We start from the raw sequence: 22,811 nt of genomic DNA, 5'->3' as shown, positions 1-22,811 counted from the left end.
GCCTCCCCATTGGCTGGCCGGCGAGAGCCCGCCTTACTTCCTCCTGGCTTTCAAGATGGCGGCGGCAGGTCCTTCCCGGCGGCTCTTCGAGCTCTTCGTCGCCCGCGTGCCTTGGACGGCGGGGCCAAGTGAGTGGGGTGCGGGGGTTAGGGGAGGGAAGGGGTTGCAGAGAGTCCCAGGGGGTGCTGTAAGTCGTCGTCTTAAAAGAAGGCTAGCCGGGGTTATAGCATGGGCGCCTCCCGCTCCCGAGGTTTTAAGCCCTTTTCTGCATCCCTGCATCAGATGCTTTGGAGAACCCGGAGGGAGGCCCGAGACGTGAGTCAAACCCAACCTTCTTTCTTGTGCCGCGAGGGCTTTGTATCCCGGCTAAAGGGCTACAGAGGAAGGGATTTCGGCTGACGCCATGCAAGCAGCACCTACAGAAACCCCCTCTCCTCTGCAACGGTGCAGCGCTCTGAATTCTTTTGCATCGGTCCATCTTCCTTGTTTGCAGCCCTAATTTAAAAATCACGTCGTCGTCATGCACAGAAACGCCCCAAGACAAACTGGTTTGATAAATGACTCTCTTTTTGCAGGTGAAGTAAAACAATATTTTGCCCAGTTTGGCTCTGTGAGAAAATGCCTGCTGCCATTTGTGAGTATCATTGCCGTTAACTGAACCTAAACTCAACAAAATATTTCTTCTCCACAGCGTTTTAGTTTTATACAATTGCAATTTACCTATAACAGTAAAATTCAGGTCTGGCACAAAGCCACATAACAAATGTTAATATCCAGTTGGTATCATCACCTGCATTTGGATTTTAAAATGCATCTGAAAATTATAAAAGAAAAATTCAAACTATTGAGACAATGCAGTATTCCCTGCTGGCACCTTTATAACTGTATTTGAACACACTTAGCAGAGGCCACCAATAGTTCTTTTTCTTACCATGCATTTTACAAACTTTATTTTCAGATGGACTTTCAGCTAGTTTCTGCCCTCTGTGATATCTGCATCTAAGGGCTGCTTGTGCTCAGACACTGATATCTCAGGGATATCCACTTAATATGAAGGGCATACAGTTCCCACTTTACGATAGATTATTTCTAATCTTGTGCTGTTCACTGCTTGTGTATTTAAATCAGGGACACGGACACACACACACAGCTTTTGCTATGCTAACACAACGACAAGACATCAAAAAATGAGCACTTTGAGTTTCATTGGAATGCATTACTTTTGTACTGAAATCTTAATGATTTCAGTGGAAGGGTTAATTATGCAACTATGGCTAGATCGTGTTCCATAAAGTAAAAAAACGTGACTTGTAGAGTAACTGCTTTCCTTTTAATTTTATATTAATTTACAGTGCAATCACATATGTCTACTCACAAGTAAGTCCTCTTTTAATGAGGATTTACTCCCAGCTTATAGGATTTCAACTATAACTCCACCCGTTCCCAGTGACCTATCCAAAATTAGTTTCCCCCAGGAAATTCTCAACCTCCCAGTATAAGGTAACTATGGGGGAACCAACCAAGGTACTCCTTTGTCGCCTTTGTGCATGATGCCTGGTGTTGATGGAAGTTTGAGTTAAACAACATGTGGAGGGCACCACGTTGGCTACTCCTGAGGCAACTAGTTAGCTTCCAGCAAATTCATTCTTGTCATCCCACATAAACCAGTGAAATAAGTGGCTAGGAAACTTCCTAGTCTGCTGGGAAGAGAATATAATTTGCCAGTTGTTTAACATTTATGATTGGTAATGGCTTTCTGCATGACGCTGTTCACCAGGTTTCTGTTGAAGGTGAAAAGGGCACATGTAGTCCATACTGAAGTAGCATTTAAGCAGTAGTTGATTAAGTACATAGGATCCATCAAATCTAAATCAATTCAACATACTTGTTTTGGATGATTAGGATAAAGAAACGGGATTCCACAAAGGTTTTGGCTGGGTTGGATTTTCTACAGAAGAAGGTCTTAAAAATACTTTGCAGAAAGACACTCATATTCTAGAAGGAGCTAAGGTAAGAGGCTGTGCATACTGAATTTCTTATCCTAGAAGAGAATTGCTATTTTATATTTAAAGCTGAACACTGAGAATGGCCTGGTTAGCTTGTTTGTTGCACATTTCAGACCTTTCACAAGTTCAGACCTAATAAGTGACTTGAGACTTGCATAAATACAACAGCTTTATAAGCAGGGGAGTGCATAGTTTTCAGTCCAAGGGGCATAATCCCTCATGGACAACCTTCTAGGCCTACACCCCAGTGGTGGATGGGGTCCAGAAAGTGGGCAGAGCAATGGATGTGACTTACAGTAGGCTACCTAAGAGCCATGCAAAACCAGAGGCTTTATCCATCCACCTGTCCATATAGAAAAGCAAGAGGCGGCACCCCAGTTAAAAAATGTGTTCCAGATTGGTAAAAGAGAAAGGTGTGGACTGGGGAGTCTTGAGAGCCAGCATTTGGTGGCATGTCTTTGTTTTACCCACTCCTGATCTACAGGGTGTAATATATCATCATGGTCTGAGCAAGGAGAGGGTAAGTTTGCGCTCTCCTAACACGGTCTCATTGCTTGATTGCATGGAGGAGGAAGAGAATTGTTTCCTACTGTGTTATAGCAATCCCCACCCCCCTTACAGGCAGCACTGAGTAGGTGGCAATGCTAGTGTTAAGCCTCAAGCCACCACTTTCCCAAGCCGAGCAGACCACAGAGAACAGGGCAAGGAGAAAACAACTGACACAGCTGCTTTGTACATACAGTGGTACCTCTGGTTACGTACTTAATTTGTTCCAGAGGTCCGTTCTTAACCTGAAACAGTTCTTAACCTGAAGCACCACTTTAGCTAATGGGGTCTCCTGCTGCTGCGCCGCCGCCACGACGCAATTTCTGTTCTCATCCTGAAGCAAAGTTTTTAACCCGAAGTACTATTTCTGGGTTAGCAGAGTCTGTAACCTGAAGCGTATGTAACCCGAGGCGTATGTAACCCGAGGTACCACTGTACTCTGTTGTGGTACTTGAGAGGCACCTTAGTTAGCATTGTCATCCACAAACATTTATTCACAACAGATAGCTACATTTTATCTCTACTGCTTCCAGTTGCAGCAGAGGTGGTGGGCTGGAGTTGAAATACTCAGGGGCATGTTCTTAAGTGTGCTTCTTGGGTCTTTGCAGCTCAGCTGCGACGCAAGCCAGGCTGTTAAACTTTCAGCAGGGATCAGTTGTAGTAGGGAACTTCCATAAAGAGCTCCCAAGTGCAACCAGTTCCAGTGGGTTTTGCATTTGGTGCCAATTAAAAGGAGCCCAATGCAAAGCCTGCTTGCCAAGGAACATTTCAGAGACCTTGTACCACTTAATTCTTTTCTCAGCTAACCTTTCTCATAGGATTGTTACAAGGATGAAGGAGAGGAAAATTATGCACCCCACTTTCAGGTCCTTACAGGAAAGAAGAGAAATAAATAAAACGGCTCTCATGTTCTATCCTTCATAGTTCAATTCATACCTGAAATAAGTTCAGTCTAACAGTCTTTTCACAGACACTTACTTCACAAATGAAAACGAGTCTTGAAAATTTCATGGCATGTGAGGTTATGGAAATCTATAATGTTTAAAGTTCTAAATGTGAAATGGCGTATATTGAATAACGGAAAGTTGATCATTAGTCAGTGCATTTACAGTTGAAAGTTAGCATAATTAAATGTTGAAAGCCATTTATGAAGCTGTATCTGAAATACACATTGTAGTAATCCTAGGTAATTTTAATTAATAAACTGATCTGGTATTTCTTTCAGCCAAAAACGTATTTCATTAGGGGTTCATAACAGGCCTTGATTCGTAGAAACTTACACAAATGTTTTATGAAAAGTGGTTTCAACTTATGTGGAACATCACCTCAAAAATGAATATATTAAGTATATCAACATTGATATGGATATTAAGATTGTTTCTTCTACTGCCTTACTAGCAATTGTGTTTGTTCAATCTTTCAGCTTGATGTGAAACGTCAGAAAAGCAAAGGCCACTTTTCAAACAGAAGAACTGCTGACATCAGTTAAAGGAAGGAGATTTTATTTCACTGCTGTATAAAGAAACTAAAATAAACTTGGATATGTATTCATCTCAGTTAAATGAATCCAGCTGTTTCTCATAAGCTTAAGATGAATGAACTATACAATCACACATGCACTTTCTTCCCCCTCTCACATACGTTACAGCAGAAGCAGGGCAAACTATGTACAAGGGGGAGTATTATCAGATGGAATAAGCAGCTTTAACTAAGAACTCCATATACACCAGGCAGCTTATTCTGACCTTAAGAGAACAGAGCTCCACCTGTGTAAAAACAAAGGGGCAGCACAAAGCTAGAGCCCCAAACACAAAACCTATAATTCAGTGGTCCAGTTTTTTGTTACTTCCTCTGTTCCTTGGGCAAAAGTGTCCCTTTAGCTGGGTGCCTATATCCACTATACAGGAACTGTCAGGTGGTTTAGACAATCCCCTGCAGTCTTGTTTAAAATGCTTGAAACCAATTCCTTACTCTTTCCTTCTCTTCTTGCCTTCATGCTCATGTTCTTTAGGACGGCTACTATCAGAAGGCCTTTTTGAGCCCCCATGCTGTTTGGCTTCCTCCAAGAATTTGTCTAGACCGAAAGGATCCTCCTCAAACTGAACTGGTCCTTCTCGACCTCTTTGCCTGCGGTCTGAGCCAGAAAATTCCTTATCAGGAACAAACCTGCGAGACCAAAAGAAAGTAGTAAATCGAGTGTTCTAGTAGTAAAAATACAATTGGAAATACTTTAAATTTCCATACCTGTTAGTAGTTTTTATTCGTGCCTCCAAATCATCACCATACACGTCCTTATCCACATTTTTACTGGGTCTGTAGATGTTCTGGGCCATGTCTTTACCACTTCTCCAGGGCTGGTCATAGACATTGTAAATTTCATCTTCTCCTCCAGCAAAGCCACTGTCCATACCCTAGCAGAACACCAAAACCATCTATATTAGTTGGATACTAATAAGCACAATGTCCAAAAACAGGTTCCCTTAGAAGTCATCACTACTACTCTGAAAACCTACCTAACTGCATTAGGTAGATTGCTATTCAGAGTCAGAATACAGCATTCTCTGGGAGAACAGAAATTACTCATAAAACCAACAAGTCCCAACTTTGTTGCATACTAGCGTAAGATAAAAGGATAGAACTATTCAGATGAAAGGAGAAGCTTGGTTCTCTGGCTTGGGATACCAGGTTCAGATTTAGCCTCCAACCACAGTGGTGTCAGAGGGCACTCTTCTCCACTAAAGAGAAGTGTTGCATGCTTTGAAACACTATTATAGTGAATGCTAAATTTACCCATAATGAAGGCAATATTGCAGGATAGTGCAATGCATTTTACTTTTAACCTACCCATAGTTTTCTAACCACTGCTCATTGAGGGGCTTTGGTAATATATTAAGTTATATTTAGAGGTGGCTTATTTTGTATTAAATTATACTGGAGTGGGCACCCATTTTTCCAGTTGAGGGCCACATTACCTCCTTTTGGGGTAATTTGGTAGGAGGCACATGATGAAGGGTCAGAGCCAAAGGGGCAGACTCTTCATCTCTTTCTGCCACCACCTCCTCCTCTTCCTCCTCAGCCTAGCAGGTTGTGGGGATGGGCAGATTATTGTATGCCAGAGGTTTGAGCTGATCACTTGCAGATCGCTTTTAAAATCAGTACTGCATAAAATTTTCCTGAGGGCCAAAGGTTACCTACCCCTAATTTACATGTTGAATTCTTAACAACTGAAAGGCAAGGGTTGGTGTTAGAATCTAGTGCTGTAGAGGAAATGAAGCTGTTTCATTGTATCGTCCGGAGGAAGTGAAGTTTGCTTTCCTTCACTCAACTCAATGTGTTCTAGGATAGGGCTATCCCATTCTGGGATGTGGCGCTTGCTTTAATAGGCCCTTTCCTGTGGCCTCCCTAGGTCTGGAACGCAACAGTACAGAGTGCTTGGTAGCTGCCCCTTCATTACAAAAATAATCTTGAGGAAATGTGTCTTCAGAGTTCAATTCCTTTCCGACCCACTCCCCACCAACCTAATATTTTCCACAACCGATGTATAACTTGCAACACACACTAGTTACAGTTTCCTAGTTGTTGTCATCTGAGTACTTTAAATTAGAATTGCTGAAAATTATGAACATAGGCTCAAATAACTGTTTTCAGATTGCTACACAGTGAGCTATTTGGAAAATGAGCAAATAAAATATGGCTTGTTCACTCTATTGGCTGACATGTCATGGCTTAGGGCAGGTATCCCCAACCTTCAGCCCTCCAGATGTTTTAGACTACAATTCCCATCATCCCTCACCGCTGGTCCTGTTAGCTAGGGATCATGGGAGTTGTAGGCCAAAGCATCTGGAGGGCCACAGGTTGGGGGTGCCTGGCTTAGGGTATTTTTATTTTATGTCACATCTATCTTTTTAATGCTGTACATCTGGCCATATGCATGGCAATTGTCTCCTTCAAACGTAGTGATAACTTTCCAGAGCAATGGATGGCATTACTTACCTTACTCTGGTTGAAGAGCCTTTGGTCATACTGGATCTCACTGGATGTCCGAGGGTTAGGAACACCCAAGGCAATGACTTCACTAATATCTCTGTTCTCATTTCTTTGCAACTTCGACCTGAGTTAACAACATTGTATACTGGTTATGTTGCAAAAATATCAACAATTAGAACTTCCATGTGAGGAGTTTGCCTATTCAGAATAAAGATGTTGGAAGTCAGACTGAGAGTTTTGCAGTTGGGGGGGGGGGTAGACATACTTTGAGGAAGCAGTGCTGATTTGCTTGAACACAGGAATAACTTAGTCATGAATGACATTTGAACTACCCAGTGGTTCCTTTGCACTTTTCCATCTTCATAAAGCTGACCACACCATGACAAACTGTTTTGGAAACTCTCAACTTCAAAAAAGTAGCCTGCCATACAAACCTGGGCAACAGCAAGGGGAGTGCTCTTTCAGAACAAACAAACCTAAAGTCCTCTTGGGTCGTTAGGAACAAGTTTTACGCGTCTTTGGATTCTAGCATTCAACTTCAAGGAAGTTATCTTGCTTGTAATACAGAATACAGAAAGGTAATACAGAAAGGGCCAAACAGAAACAGACTGTAAAATTAAACTGTCCCCTTTGTCTCCAAAGCAGGTATAACTCTGTTGCGCAAAAGAACTAGGCTGCATAGAAGTTGTGGAATATATTGTATAAAGGTTCTTATTAATTTGCTACTTAACACAATTAATTGTGTGTTAGTTATTCTAGCAGCTAGTTCACACGTATGCTTGCTCAGGATGTGCATAAATTAAAACAAGGGAAATGATTTGAAACAATTTAAATCTTCAGATGCAAATTTAATTCATTAATGTTTTTTCCTGGGCGATTTAAAAATCAATCCACCCTGCAAAGAAATGGTTCTCAAGATACAATAGACGGCTAGTCCGGCTGGCACAAAGTGTGCAACCTAAGAGTAAACTAGGTGGGGGGAAATCTACATGATGGGCACAGGAGGACGTGCCACATTCAAGCCTTTATCCGACCATCATTCTTGCCTAAGGGTAAATATTGCATTCTACAGTGTCACTCTCCTGTCTGACCATCAAAAGCAAGAACATGGTGGTGGTATTTATTAAATTTATATACCTCTCTTCCTCCAAAGATTACTGTGTGGTTTACAGTATAAAAACAACAATAAATATCTTAATAATAAACGAAACCATAACCGCTCCCCACATTTTAAAAGGCCATAGATTGTCTAACTCCATGATTGTGTTCTCCATGCTAATCCTCAAAGTTAGCTTGTTCCCATCAAAATAAAAATTAAAAAAAAAAAAAATTGTTCAGTAGCACCTTAGAGATCAACTAAGTTTGTTCTTGGTCTCTAAGGCGCTACTAATTTTTTTATTTTATTTTTTATATATTTCAACTGCGTCAGACCAACACAGCTCCCTACCTGAATCTTGTTCCCATCAGATGCAGATCCCATCATAATACATCCTTAGTCCCTCCTTTGGGGCTGATAGAGAGAAACTAAGGAACTAGTGCTATACAGAGCCTCAACTAATGCTATGCAGAAGAACACACAAGCACTTAATACACAGAAGCACAAAAATTGACACACACTACTTTTAACATAATAGTGTGCCATAGCACACCAGAAATCACTGCACTACAGGTATGTACATTTCCAAATCTTGTAAATTGCTTTGAGGTTTTCTCCAATGAAGTGGTATATAAATTTTATATAAACAGTAACTTAATACAAAACAACCACCAAATGAATACTATTTTTTTAGGTTAGAATCAAACGTTTTACATTTACCTTGACCAAGTAGTAAACTGCCCAGTTATTATTAGCTGAACAACTTTACCTTTTGTCAGGGGCTGCTCTGGAAAGATTCCGGTCGTGCTGTCTCTCTTTTCGTCTGTCATGTCTGATTTCATCACGTTCTCTAGCTTCTCCATCCTCTGCACAGATACATTTGAAATTCAAAATTACATGCAGCCATCTCTTATGTGAGTTAACAGCAACATAGTGGAAGCTGAACTTGCAGCTATGAAGAACACAGTGGATGGTGGACTAAGTACTCAGAAGTTGAAGGGTCTCCTAACATTTCTACGCTTGTTCATGAAATGAACAAGTGGCCCAACAACTTTAGTGCTTTCCCCAGTTTTCATCTAAAGGTTACATGCCATTAACAAGAAGCCACCTAAACTACAATTCTATGCACACCTACTTGGACGCCGCTCAACAAAGGAGAACTTACTTCCACATAAACATGCATAGAAATGAGCTGCATTCTTTTTGCATGAGGAACGCTATGCATGTAGAGGCCTCCAGAATGAAGCCATCCTTCTGTAACTGCATATAGTGCAGTCTCCCTGATAAGGTCAGTACACTTGTCATGTGCAGAACCCTCTTTGAAATATTTTATGAAAACCGCAGGAGGATGGGATGTACCTTTCTCCACATGGGTTTTGATCCCTGCCCTTCGCTCCCTGGCCTTCTGGGCCATTTCCCGGAGTTTCTCCTCATGCTTCTCTTTTTCCTTCTGGGCCATCTTCCGCTCCACCTGGGCTCGCATCTCCACAGCCTCACGAGCCTGCACAAGATTCAGAGCACAGCCAGATGGTAAGGAGAGAACAAGAAGACCTAGTTTTTATGCTTTTGAATGGTAATATAAAATAGGATGTACAGTCCAGAACTGGAAGCAGCCGGCTGCATTGGGCCAATCAAGAAACTAGACGAGGGCTAGAAGAACAGTGTAGAAGCCATGCCACACTACTGACACAAAGCCATTTCCAAGCAACCGGCTAAAAGTTGCAATGCTGCTCAAATTTATTCTGTGGAAAGAAATTACTCAGAAAGATGCACTGCGGAGAAGCAACTATAGCCTGACCTTCCTGTCAGCAATGTAGAGAGCCTCAGCCAACTTGGCAAAGTTTTCATTAATGTGGACAGTTTGCAGTCCTCTGCCATCCGCAGCCAGACGCTTGTCTAATGGAATGGTGTAACCCTGGAGGAAAAACAGACAAGACAGTTGATCACGAAGGAAAAGACATGGCATGCCAAGAAGCTGCCCCAAATCCTTACTTGTAATTCAATATTAATTAATTAATTAATTAATTAATTAATTAATTAATTTCTATACCGCCCTATACCCGAAGGTCTCAGTGCAGGAGTGATTAGTACCACCACCGCCAAGTATCTGACTGAAGCTGAAATCCTGAGCACGTTTATTTAACAATGGGAATAACATTCCAAATAAAAGTAGCACCAAAGTAGCACCAAACATGTTTAAGTTGCTGGGAAAATTAATCATGTTTCTACAAACTAAAGTTTTATTAAAAGAATCAAAGAAACCCCTGCACCTATGACATATTCAGTGGCCTCAATGTGATATTCTCTTAGTAAGACCTGCCACAGTAGTTCTAATAATAAGGATTATCCTAAACATCACAGGAATTCATCACTACTCCCTCTTCCTGCACGCACTGAACTGTCAATGTCATTGTTCTCTGAATAGGACAACAAAGGGCCTTTGCAAAAGAGAAAAATAGCTCAGAGTATAGAAGAGACACAAAGGCAGCTGAGGCAATTGAAGAATAACCAATTTATTGTGGCACAAGCTTTCTCTAGCAACATCATAGACCTTAGTTGGTAGACAGAGAAGGTGGTACATATACACACTTACTGCAACAGAAGCTAGTTACCATAAATGTAAACCAGTAAATAATTTTATATAATTCCTCCCATTTGTATCCTGCTCCAACTCCATTGTGTATATATGATTACCCCAATCTACAGCAACAGTCCTGTGAAGTATGATAGCCTGAGTGTACACAACCGGCCCAAAGTAATCATATAGGGTTAATGACTAAGTGGGAATTTGAATCTAATTCTTTCTGATTCAAGTCCAACACTTCCAATGGCTCGGATAAATAGATGCTACTGCAAGAATATATCCTTTTTGGTAAAGGCTGAAGAGCATCAGGGCAAATTGGTTTCATACCCTGCAAACAGCAGTATGAGGGAATTTTAAATACTTTCCTTTGCCTAACCACAGCTGATCACTGCAAAACGGCAATTTACTATCTAGCAAATTCTTTGCCCTTGTCATCTTGGCAGTTTTAAGATAAAAGGCAGAGAAGAGTCAAGCCCTATCACTGCAACCTCCTTTCTGAACACAGCTGGTTTACTCAGCTCTGGATGCTTTAAAGTATCATTCAGACTGCAGATCATTTTTTGAGGAGTTTCCCCAGCAGGATGCAACATTACAGTTTGACGTTATGACAAGTTAATTACCTTAGCATTTTTCCAGTTTGAAATGCAAGGAGGAATTTTCCATTCTTGTTGCTCCTTCACGGTCATCTGAACAGAGAAGAGGTAAAGAGATTTTAGATTTTTTCCCCTTTTTACCAATGAGAGGCGGGGATTCATTCCCATTCTGAAACACAGTAGCTGAGTAGCCATGAACCGTCAAATAGGAAGTGTCAACAAAACACAGTGAAATGTCCCGTCCCCCCCCCCCCCAGCAATTGTCATGTTCATTCAAGCTGCATCTCCTGGAAAGATAAAACTAAAAGAGAAGCTATCAGCAATTCTGGCAACAGTAGCTGAATGTTTAAACCTCAGATACCAAACTTTTTGGGAAGACCTAGGTCAGTGTATCCAGTCCAACTCCCCAAAATGGGAACTTCCATCTGCATCCAATGAGTTTAATTCACATAATCCTCTGAAAGTTTCTTCAACAAATAGTAGCCCAAAGAACATTCATGGATTTACAAACATCGCCACATTGCTCAAGTAGCTATCAGGAATGAATGAACAAGGTTTACCATGCCAAGGTGCCTACAGAATAGATGGCTCCAGACCTCTCAAGCAAGCAAGTCTAGCCACAAGCTATAGGGAAAAGAAAAACAAAAAATCTGGAACATCACTAGACAATCTAACCAGGGGGAACATAGCTCAGTTGGTAGAACATGACTCTTTAATCTCAGGGTTCTGGATTCGCACCCCACATTGGGCGAAAGATCCCTGCACTGCAGGGGGTTAGACTAGATGACCCTTGTGGTCCCTTCCAACTCTACAATTCCATGATTCTAGCTCAGGTCAAAGATCCATCTAGCCCAACAACCTGTGTCTCAGACTGAGTAGCTTTATTGAATGACCCTGGTTCTAGTATTATGAGACAAGGAGACAAAACAACTTTCTATTCTCTTTCCCCATGCTGTGCATAATTTTATGGCCCTGAAACGTATTTCCCCTTGCTTACATTTTTTATAAACTATGAATCCCAAGACACTGTACTCTTCCTTCTAGGGGAGCTGCTGCAGCCTCTGATCCTTTTAGTTGTCCCTTTGTGCAACTATTTTCAGGATTTCAATATCATTTTTCAGGTATGACAAACATAACTACACACAATATTCCAAGTGTGGTTGCAGGCATTAGCAGCAATTATATTTTTGATTGAGATGCCCTAAGGTTTCCTAAAATGGAATTTATCTTTTTCACAGCTGCTGCAGAGCAAGTAGCTGTTTCACTGAGCTCTCCACCACAAACCCGATCTTTCTTTTCTGGTTAGTCACTGCTCTCAGATCTCCTTGGCGTAATATGTGAAATTAGGATCTTTCCCCTCAATTTCCATTGAACCACTTTTGCTATTCTTTTGTACATTCACCTAGTTTGTAGAGATTCTTTTGGAGCTCTTCACAATCTTGGGTTTCACCAAACTGAATAATTTGGTGTCAATCTCAACTTGGCCACCACACTGCTTGCTCCCAACTCCAGTCCATTTATCAACAAGTTAAAAAGCAGTGGTACCAATACAGATACTTAGAAGAACTTACATCCATCCATTTTTAAAACTTTCAGAACTGACACCTCAAAATTACATTTTATTGTAATCCATGTCCATCCCACTCTCCATCATGTCTCATGCTGGGATAGCTTGTTAACTTCCCTGAGGCTGGAGAAAAACAGTTCCTGCCCAATGGCCCCCAACGGATTGTCTGCTGATACGTACACTTGAATCCTCCATACTTTATGCATCAGATGTTTAAAAATGTTACATAAGAGTTGTCACAGTTGTCCATTACCTTTCTGCTGGGAGAGTGCATTACAGGAGCTGGAGGTGATGGTGGCCCACGAGGAATTTTCTTGTTAATCCTAATGAGTTGAAAAATATAGTAACCTTAGTATGTTAGTCTCTGTCCCTGGACTCTCTATGGCACAATAGTTGTACATTTCTGATTCTTACTTGAATCTTGGTGGCTCCATGGGGTCTTTTTGCATCTCCACCATTCTAATAACTCTCTGTTTTGCACCAGAGTTGAAGGCCACACCTTGCTGTGATGGTGTGTATCTGAAAAAACAAGGAAGAAATTCAGTTATCACTACAGAGCCTCTAATGAGCCTCTTATTTACTTTGCCAGAATTTTAGTTTTGCTCACAGACATTGGATTGCCAAGCATACACACTTGAGTAGAAGTGCAGAAGTAGATGATGTGTCACTGTTCTTTCAAACTGAGCACACATTGAACTATAGAGCTCTGTTTCAATCATACAGCAGAGCCCAATGTTCTAATTCCTATCCAATTTTACTGGTAAGATAGTAAAAATCTTTCCAACTGGATACCCTATATTTCAGACCTATGTATTTGAAGGTAGCTTCACAGCCCTCATTGTGCTGTTCACCATTTATGGATCATAAAAGCCATCATATATTTATTGCAAGAAAGTTCATTATCAGAAACAAACCAAGAAGAGAACACATAGCCACACAGTTTCCTATGCATAGCTAAGTACATCACGTTCTCTGTAACAGGACTAATATCACATTTCATTAAACAGCAATAATTTCTTAACACTCATGTTTGTGGCCTGAGATAATGGTTATGTTTCACACTCACAAAAAAGGCCTTACATTAAACTTTGCATGCAAAGAAATTTCAACAATCCAAAAATTGTCAAGTACCGAATGTATTGAGCTGGAGCTAGTTTATCAGCTGCTCGGACTGGCATGGCTGCTGCAATTTTCTGGGAGACAGACTTTTCCAGTGCTGCTCGAGTCTTTTCTGTAAGCTGCAATCAGAAATGTTACATTAAACACTTGGACGAGATGCAAGTGGCTTCAATAGTTACGTGCATCACTGACCACAATACCTCTCTGACAGCTTCTTCATCAGGTCTTTGCAGATCAGGGTCATCCACATTCATAACTTCCTTTGGAACCAGGTCTGTGTATTTGCTGTAAATGACCTGAAACATTGAAAACAGCATTATGAAAAGGGAATACTGTAAATGAACAAAAAATCCTGCATACTTGCGGAGCTTCATTTCCCTCCTCATTTATGGAGCTTTTTTTAATTTAAAAAACAACAATAAACTAGATTAGCTTTCCAAAAAAGAATTGTCCATATAAGGGCCAAACACTAAGAATATATTTTGAATTGCAAATCGTAAGCCTTTTTATCATGACCATAGAATCAAAGTTGTGTTGATCAAAAACCTGGAATTCTTTCATACCCTATTTGGAGCTACTGGGATATTTTGCTTATGTCCTTTCCAGCAAATGGTACTCAAGGTGGCTAACATTAAAATACAAAACATAAAAACAGAAGGTAAAACATAAATAAAATAATAATTGCAAGGAAATAGCTCATCCTCTGGTGCAATGGCTGTCTGAAACTTTAAAAGTTGCACAAATTGCAAGCATTATGGAGTTTGATTGGTTAAGAAAAAGCAGACAACACAGAGTGCTTTGCAAAGCTGTCATATTTATTAATTTTTGAGACCAGAACAAGTGAAACACATTTGTGTCAATAAGCTTGAATTATTGAGGGCTTATTTGTGAGAAGTTCATTTTATAGGCAACTCCCTGTTTGTGAGGGGGTTGCATGAAATTGCATATAATTTGAACACCAATTGAAAAAGCCTGCAAACACCCTGTTCCGCCCCACCCCGCCCACTTTTGAGAGATTTTCAGGTCACATCCAGGTTTGGCACGATGCACGCGTGTGAGGTTGCACACATACCAGACACGCCAAAAATAGTTGCTGCATGTACTGCATTTGCTATTAACATCACTGCATTTTTGTGGCAGCTTTCTGCTTTAAAGAATAAGGTAACATTTTAAGAGCTTCTGGACAATGTTCTTCAGGTTCAAGAACTAGTGCCCCTTTGCCATCTAGAAATGGGATAAGGCAATTATGTTGCAGCAGGATGCATGTATAAAGGTGTCTACCAAACTAAACCTATATACCATTTACTATAGACTATGCCAGGAACCAAGAGAAATGGTAACACGTGTTATTTTTTGTGGTGCTACCAGGTAATTTCTCTCAAGCTACTGTGACATGCTTTTGTGATTGCTTAATCTTTTGCCTGTGGGGGAGGCAGTAATACCACAGAGTTTTCTCAAAGCATGTGTATAATTACACAACTGTGAAAGCTAAAAAATGTATTATAAACTCTAATATCCAAAACACAACAATATACAAGAAAAGATGATGGTAAAAAATAAAGAAATAGAGAACTAAGTCCTAGCAAACCAGGAATTAAGTTGTTCTATATATCCATAAACTGAGCCTAATTGCTCAACATTACTCAAGGAGGCAAGTATTCACCCCAAAAGAGATTGCTCTAAGCAGCACCTCTCCATCTTTTATGGCATTTGCCTAACTATAAAAACAGACCTGTAGCTCAGCTAATAATTTAGCACAGGAACGATTTTCCAATTCTCATCCAAGTATTCCAGAATTAACAACCCTTTAAATGAGTATCAATGGAAACACATCTCACAAAGCCAAATGAAGGACATTTGAAGAGCAATATTTCTTCATGGTAATTAACTATAAAACCCCCAAGAATCTCAAAGCATGAAGAACCAAGCTCACTTTAAGAGCTCAAAATATCCCAGAGAATGAAAGAAGATGATGTTCTATCCACATTAAAACGAGTAAGCTCTGCATATGATAAAGCCACGATTCATTATCCACTGTTTATGAGAAAATGATAGTAAACCGAGTACAATGTGGTAGCCTTAATGGTAATAACAGGCTTGCAATTACCCACTTGCCCATTCATGTACGGAGAACAAACGTTTCCTCAAAGCAGTAAGGTGAGTCTTGCCTACTGGGAGGACAGACCCACATGACTCTTTGGTTCTTTCCCAACACAAGGCTACATGATGGAGGTTGTTGAAAATGCTCTTCGCCCTCTCTTTTCCACATGTTTAGCATTTATATGCATGGAGGCTGAGCATTGGGTACACTGTCTCTTCCCTTAATCCTGGAGAAATAGCCCACACTACTGAAGGAAAACCGGCAGAATATGTCTGTGTGGGGACGATCGCACTCTGAGGAACCATTAGGAATACTAGGTAGAAACACGTTTCCACTTCACATGCCACAAAAATCATTTTACTTCAAAAGAATTAACACAGATTCATCATAGTCTCACACTCACTTCTAAAGCTCACAGTAATTAAGACAGGCTCGATTCCCTATTTGGTTAGTAAGAATGCACTGAGAAAAGGCTTTGCCATTCACCTTGGCTGGGTAAAGAATGAGCCAGGTAAGTATCCATGCAGAGTATGCATGGTGTGTTCCAGCCTCAAAAGGCAATTTGCTCTTTAAAGGAGAAGCCGAGCTGCGTAACCAAAGAGGCAGTGCTGGTGTGGTCACTTTCATATTTAGCTGTATGTGCAGTTTTGTCTCCCTTTCACTTTAAAGGCTACTGGATCTTTAAGGCAGAGCAGTTGGTGTGTTCATAGACTGATATATGACAATATAACTATCTCCACCTTCGCTGTCCTTCAGTTCCTGCAAGCAAGGAAAGTAGTGCTCAAGCATCTATCCCTTTGTTTGGCTTCCCATTCTTGGGTGAAGCTAAGTAGATTCCCCAATCTCTACTTTCCTTGGTCCCAGAAACATGACACATAGACTGGGTAGGCAACCATAGTAGTGGAGTGGGCACCAACACCCTCAGCAACTAACTGTGAGAATAGCCAAATCACCTACTCCTTAGTCACTTAAGGACAGGCATCCCCAAACTCGGCCCTCCAGCTGTTTTGGGACTACAACTCCCATCATCCCTAGCTAACAGGACCAGTGGTCAGGGATGATGGGAACTGTAGTCCCAAAACAGCTGGAGGGCCAAGTTTGAGGATGCCAGCTTAAGGACAATACTCTAGGTCCTGGATTTATATATGTAGCAGAATGAGGTGGAAATATTCTAAGATGGTAGAATTGGCTGTAGTACTTCAAACTGAGGATGGAAGGTTGTGTTTATGAATGTTGCCCTGCAGCCTGAAGTGGTACAGTCTACTCTATTACATAATTTTGCTGCATATGGAGACTAGGCCTCAGTGATGTTGACTATGTGACCACATAAAGACTCACAGCCTTACAATAGGCCGATGATATGAAATGTGTTCCTGTATTATTTTTTAAGAGTGTAGCAATTCAGAAAAGTGTCTTCACATGTTATACTTTCAAGATATAAATCTCATGTTCTGCCACTGTACTGTTGGACTTGTGAGAAACTCATCTAGAATTCATAACAAAACTTTTCCAGGTTGCATTAGAATTAGTAAGCCAAGTAAAATAAAACAATATCCATAAACAATAAAACTATATATCTATATACAAGCATCTGGAAAGTCTATTACCTTGTCTTTTGACTGTCCCTGCCGAGCTATAGCATCGTATTTTATTTTTCCTTCTGCATCCACTTGAACAGCTAATGCATTGGACATTTTCTTTTTTCGGCCCATATCCAGAGGATATTGGGCAACATGAATTTCTGGAAAAGCACCTCCATCTCCAAAATCCTATACAGTAAAATAAATTGGAAATGATTACAAAATGGGCAAAAGAAACAAGAAGGTATTGTTAGTACTAGACTAGTCATTCAAAAAATAACAGCAAAGACTAGGATTTTCATTTCATTTCACTTTTAATTTGTATACTGCCTTTTTATATTACTATACACAAGGCAGTTTACAAGCTGAAGAAACAACAAAATATACAACAAAGTTCAGGAACAGTAAACCTTTGGCTCTGCAGATGTTGTCACACTCCAAATCCCATCAGCCTCAGGCAGCATGAGCAATGGTCAGGGGTGACGTAATTCAACATCTGGCAGGCCCCAAGTTTCTCACCACTGAACTAGATGAAAGCAGCAGTTACAGAAATAGACATATTATAGGCCCTTACATTCAAAAGCTAAGATCTCACTTCTCTAAAGTAACTAAAATAATTATTCATGTCAACAACTGTGCACACCACTCTTTACCTCCAACATTCGTGGTATCCATCCTTTCCGATAACCGTAAGGGGGTGGCTCCCTTCGTGATGACACCAATGCAGTCTGTCTCACCCTTTGAGATCTTGCCCTCTCTTCTAATTCCAGCTGGTCTTGAGATAGCTGAGTTGGTGCTGGCAAAAAACTAAGCAAAAAGAAAGAAGGAACTTAATATTTGGACTATATCTGTACAAAAACACATGAAATATTGTTCTTATTCCATTAAACTGCTTTACAAAGAAACTGCAGTTCTGCGCTTTTGATTTATTTCCTCTAATTTGCCTCTAAAGAGCTCTTTTCCTTCCTAAACTTCAGGTTCCTGCTGCTACAGTTCTGATACAAAATCCAAGGTGGTTTAGGTAGAGTCCATACTGAGTTCTTGTGACAAAGTCATTCTTCCTTTCCACTGGTTTGCAATGCTGATGTTACAATAAACATTTGGTTTAAAGCATGAACATATCTGAGTATTACTACAACTAGACAGAAAAGACAGTGGGCTGTATCCAACAGTGCAGCTCCACTGGCACAACAGATTTCCATGAGTGCAAAGTAACTTTATTTCCCTTGCCTGTCCCCTCCAGCCTCTAAAGGGAAAAGTAAAGGTAAAGGGACCCCTGACCGTTACTTCGAGTCGCGAACGACTCTGGAGTTGTGGCACTCATCTCGCTTTATTGGCCAAGGGAGCCAGCGTACAGCTTCTGGGTCATGTGGCCAGCATGACTAAGCCATTTCTGGCGAACCAGAGCAGCACACAGAAACGCCATTTACCTTCCCACCGGAGCGGTACCTATTTATCTACAGTGGAACCTCAGGTTGTGAGTGTGATCTGTGCGGGAGGCACGTTCGCAACCCACAGTGCCATGTCTGTGCACGCACGTGATGCGATTCAGTGCTTCTGCACATAGCACGATTTAGCACTTCTGCGCATATGCGAGTGCCAAAACCTGGAAGTAACCCGTTCTGGTAGTTCCGGGTTTCAGAGCATCCATAACCTGAAAATGCATAACCTGAAGTATCTGTAACCCAAAGTACCACTGTACTTGCACTATGACGTGCTTTCAAACTGCTAGGTTAGCAGGAGCAGGGACCGAGCCCATGCCCTCAAAATCAGCTCTTGAGGATTAGGGGAGAGTTCAAAGTAGATGGGTGGGGTGCTGGGGAGGAAGAGGAAACTTAACAAGTCCCATTGTGCCAGAATTACATGTATGGAGTATTGGATACAACCCACTATCACAAATAAAATACCACGTTAGAAACTCATATATATAAGCTAACCCCCAAATGGCACCTTAACCTTAGGTTATGGTTGCCAAAACAGAATGTCTAGGTGCAATTTCCCCCTCAATGAAATTTATTATTATTGTTAATTTAATTTCTATACCGATTTATATTTTAAAGAAAAAAATCTCAAAGTAGTTAGCAACACATTAAAACATCAATTAATACAATCCAGAATAAAACAAATTCAAGCTTCAAGGAAAATATTTCAGATCTTTGTCTAAGAAACACTTTGCCTTGCCCATATTTATTTACCTACTTAATCTGTGACCCTTGGGCGGCAAGGTTCTAGCCTTTCAATATCAAACCACTTAACACCACGTTCACACTTATGGTCCTTCAGTTTGCTGTTGCAGCATGATGAGGCAAAGCCTTCCCCAAAGCCTTCATTGGATGTCCATGAGTTCTAGTATTTCATAGAATCTTAGAATTGTAGAGTTGGAAGGAATCCTGAGGATCATCTAGTCCAACCCCCTGCAATGCGGGAATAGGCAGCTGTCCCATATGGGGATCAAACCTGCAACCTTGGCATTATCAGCAGCATGCTAAGTCTAAGCCAGTGTTTCCCAACCTTTTTTGGGCAAAGGCACACTTGTTTCATGAAAAAAATATCGAGGCACACCACCATGCCAGATGGGGAAAGGTCACTTTTTACTTATGTAAAAAAAAATAAAAAAATAGTAACAGCATAGAAGGTAATGGTTAGGCTAGCATCCCTCTTCCAAATATGCTAGGTTTTTATTTGCAGGGACTGTTCTACATGGGAAAGCATTCAGCACTGTCATTCTCCCATCTGCCATCTGAATTGGTACTATTCTGGGTCAACTTACTCTGCTGCATGTGTAGATGAAAATGGCACCAAGTGTGGGGGGGGGCAGAACAGGTTTCAGATACAGTGCCCCCCCTTCACCTGGAAAAGGCAGGAAGAACTCTTTTGGGCTGCCTCCAAATTCTAATTTTCTTGAGTGCCACCTATAGGAGAACCATGAGTGGGTTAGGATGGCGGGCCAGACCTCGCCACCCTTTGGTGCCAGCCGTGATCTGGACAACTCAAGCCGTTGCCTCTGACTGAACCCGTTATGATTCTGCTCACAACCCCCCATCCCTTGGCGGGCCAGCGGGGTGGGGGGTGGGAAGGGGAGATAATATAATGAAAGGGAAGCAATAGGGGCTGGAAACTGTGGTAGCAGCATTTCCGGCTGAAGCGCGAGATAGAAAATGTTATCAATTGCTTCTTGTACAACTGCAGCCAGATCCTACCCGTATTTACTCTGGAGTAAGCCCTAGTTTGTTCACGGGGTTTTGCTCCCGCGTAAGTGTGCACGAGGGATGGCAGCCTTAAATATCGGGGAGACGCAGGAGTCGCCTGCGCTGCTGTAATTCCCCCTCCTTTTGGGGAGGGAGGCGCTGGGCTACTGTGTTTACTTGGAAGTCCCACGGAAGTTAATGCATTCTTAGGCTACTACTGGCTTAAGCCGGTGCCCGCCTTCATCCCTAGGCGAGAGGCACAGAGTTCTGTTCCGCTCGGGCGCTGCCTCTTTAAACGAGCGCGTGGTTGAAGAAGGCGCTTGCCCAGCTCCCCTCTGCGCCTCGGAGGGCGGGTTTGAGCATGCGCAATGCACCGCCCTCCCGCCCTGCGCCGCCGCCGTCTCGCGCTCCTCCCTTTTGCGCGCGCTGCCCCGCCGCCGCCCCATTGGCCGGGTCCTGTCAGCTGATCCTGTGTTATTTCCTGTGTGTGTGTGTGAGGGGAGAATGGAGAGAGAAACCTCGGCACCACCACCGCGGAGCCGCCCCCGGCTCGACGCGGATCCTCGCCGCCGCCGCCCCGCCTCTCGCCGCCCGACTCGCCCGCCTCCCTCCCACGGCACACCAGGCAACGTCTCGCGGCACACTAGTGTGCCGCGGAACACCGGTTGGGAAACACTGGTCTAAGCAACTGAGCTGGTATGCATAAAGAGGAAGACAAATAAATTTGGGAATGTATAACTCAGGTTTAATCAAATCACATCCAAGATAACTCCACATATGATCTTCTGATGTCAGAAAAAATCCTGAAGCCTGCACATGGTTTGACAAAGCTGAATACAGTGGTACCTCGAGTTAAGAACTTAATTTGTTCTGGAGATCCATTCTTAACCTGAAACTTTTCTTAACCTGAAGCACCAGTTTAGCTAATGGGGCCTCCCACTGCTGCCGCGTGATTTCTGTTCTCATCCTGAAGCAAAGTTCTTAACCCGAGGTATTAATTCTGGGTTAGTGGAGTCTGTAACCTGATGCGTATGTAACCTGAAGCGTCTGTAATCCGAGATACCACTGTATGTTAAGTATTTTCACCGCGCATACATGGGATTAACATGTAACAATGGCACATGAAAATGTAAACTTTCACTTGTGGTTTTCACACTGTCTTGTTTATTTCATATATGCACTGCATCAATTGACTACTCCTGATAAGCTGCAACTGAAGGTGTAAACAGAACACACTGAGAAACATTTTGTTTGAGGCAACACAAACTGCAATGGTCCATTTAGCTCAGTATTGCATATGTTAACTGGCAGAAGATTTTAGGCGTATTTCCCAGCCCGACCTGCAAGCCTTGTTCACACACTACACTGAACAGAGGTACAAACCGTTTCTACAAATGAGCACGTGCGTTCCATAGAGCTCAACTGTCGTAGCATGTGAATAACGCTACAAGTGCACAGCTCAAATTCTGTGTATAGATTGTACACTAATTGAACGTAACGTGTGAAAATCCCGCTTGGACATAAAACATGCGAAGAAGCCCTTTCCCAACACAACAGGACATCCCGTATGAAAACCGAGCGGGGTACAAAAACAGCTTCCAGGCTGAGGTTAAATCCTTGCCCAGGTGCGACCGACAGCGAGAGCAATCCAAAACCACGTCTGAATCAGTGTACCCGTATCCGGCAACCCAGATCATCGCCTCGCCCCCATCGCGGTCGATTCGCACCAGCTGTGGATGGGAACCCACCACCACCACCGCCGAAACCGAAATTCCGTTGCCGTTACTAGACATGCCAGAGGGAGAGAGGCCTCCCCACCCCCACGAAAACAGCGAGGCCTTCGGATCAACCTCTCAGGAAAATGCCCGGATCGGTCCAGGCCTCACTGGCGAAACTGCGCCGCCATCACAACCTCCTCACAACCGACTACCATAAACAAAAGCCTGGGACTCCGGTTCAAAAGAAAACGAGCTCCGGAAAAGAGAGGGGAATCTGCTCCCACCGCCTCGCAGGGTGCCGCTTCAGGCCCTCAACCAACCTGGTCAGCGCCATCTTGCCGTTCTTCCTCTTCTCTGGGCCTCGCCAGCGGTTCCTGACAGCGTCGATAAAGCAAGGCTCGCTTGGGAGCCAAAGGCATTCTGGGAATTGTAGTGCCCGCGCTTCCTTCGTTTGCCGACGCATGCGCGTCAGCGGCCTCTCCTGCTTCTGAGATGGATGCGTGGGAATACTATGCCGTGGGGATGGCGGCTCGCCCCCCCCCCCACCCGCACCGCGGTATTCCCCACTACTCCCTCCACTACGGGGAGAAAAGGAGAAACTTGAAAACGAGACAGATCAAGGAAAATGCTGTTTCGGCTTTGGACTACATGGAACTCAAGGGGAGCATATAGGAAATAATTCTGCAGTCTCTTGATAGAAAATCCACATTCCCTTCAAGCTGGGTG

General features: G+C 42.4%; 2 protein-coding genes across 2 annotated transcripts; one reads left to right on the top strand and one right to left on the bottom strand.

Moving 5' to 3' along the window:
* The first annotated feature begins 22 nt into the window (after positions 1-22).
* On the top strand, positions 23-4,108 carry SLIRP (SRA stem-loop interacting RNA binding protein). Its single transcript, XM_082234521.1, has 4 exons — positions 23-128; positions 576-634; positions 1,903-2,010; positions 3,976-4,108. Exons 1-4 carry the CDS (start codon positions 56-58, stop codon positions 4,039-4,041), a joined length of 306 nt encoding a protein of 101 aa, XP_082090647.1. The 5' UTR covers positions 23-55; the 3' UTR covers positions 4,042-4,108.
* On the bottom strand, positions 4,038-22,540 carry SNW1 (SNW domain containing 1). The gene is made up of 14 exons (XM_082233331.1): positions 22,406-22,540; positions 17,833-17,986; positions 17,207-17,368; positions 13,699-13,794; positions 13,511-13,617; positions 12,794-12,898; positions 12,633-12,702; positions 10,840-10,905; positions 9,434-9,550; positions 8,995-9,136; positions 8,405-8,501; positions 6,546-6,663; positions 4,797-4,963; positions 4,038-4,718 (listed from the first exon to the last, which is right to left on the bottom strand). Exons 1-14 carry the CDS (start codon positions 22,417-22,419, stop codon positions 4,520-4,522), a joined length of 1,614 nt encoding a protein of 537 aa, XP_082089457.1. The 5' UTR covers positions 22,420-22,540; the 3' UTR covers positions 4,038-4,519.
* Between the last annotated feature and the right edge of the window lie 271 nt (positions 22,541-22,811).

Source organism: Podarcis vaucheri (assembly GCF_965113315.1).
Source record: "Podarcis vaucheri genome assembly, chromosome: 1".
Classification (NCBI taxonomy): Eukaryota; Metazoa; Chordata; class Lepidosauria; order Squamata; family Lacertidae; genus Podarcis; species Podarcis vaucheri.
This window is presented reverse-complemented; position numbering and strand designations above follow the sequence as displayed.

What these genes read in the sequence shown, in the direction of transcription:
- SLIRP (XM_082234521.1), top strand. Translation starts at nt 56, where the DNA reads ATGGCGGCGGCAGGTCCTTCCCGGCGGCTCTTCGAGCTCTTCGTCGCC. An exon ending in GAAAATGCCTGCTGCCATTT is followed by an intron (nt 635 to 1,902) that starts GTGAGTATCATT and finishes TTGGATGATTAG; the next exon opens with GATAAAGAAACGGGATTCCA. An exon ending in ATATTCTAGAAGGAGCTAAG is followed by an intron (nt 2,011 to 3,975) that starts GTAAGAGGCTGT and finishes TCAATCTTTCAG; the next exon opens with CTTGATGTGAAACGTCAGAA.
- SNW1 (XM_082233331.1), bottom strand. An exon ending in ATGGAGCCACCAAGATTCAA is followed by an intron (nt 12,703 to 12,793) that starts GTAAGAATCAGA and finishes TCAACTCATTAG; the next exon opens with GATTAACAAGAAAATTCCTC. An exon ending in AGAGCAGCCCCTGACAAAAG is followed by an intron (nt 6,664 to 8,404) that starts GTAAAGTTGTTC and finishes TTGTTAACTCAG; the next exon opens with GTCGAAGTTGCAAAGAAATG.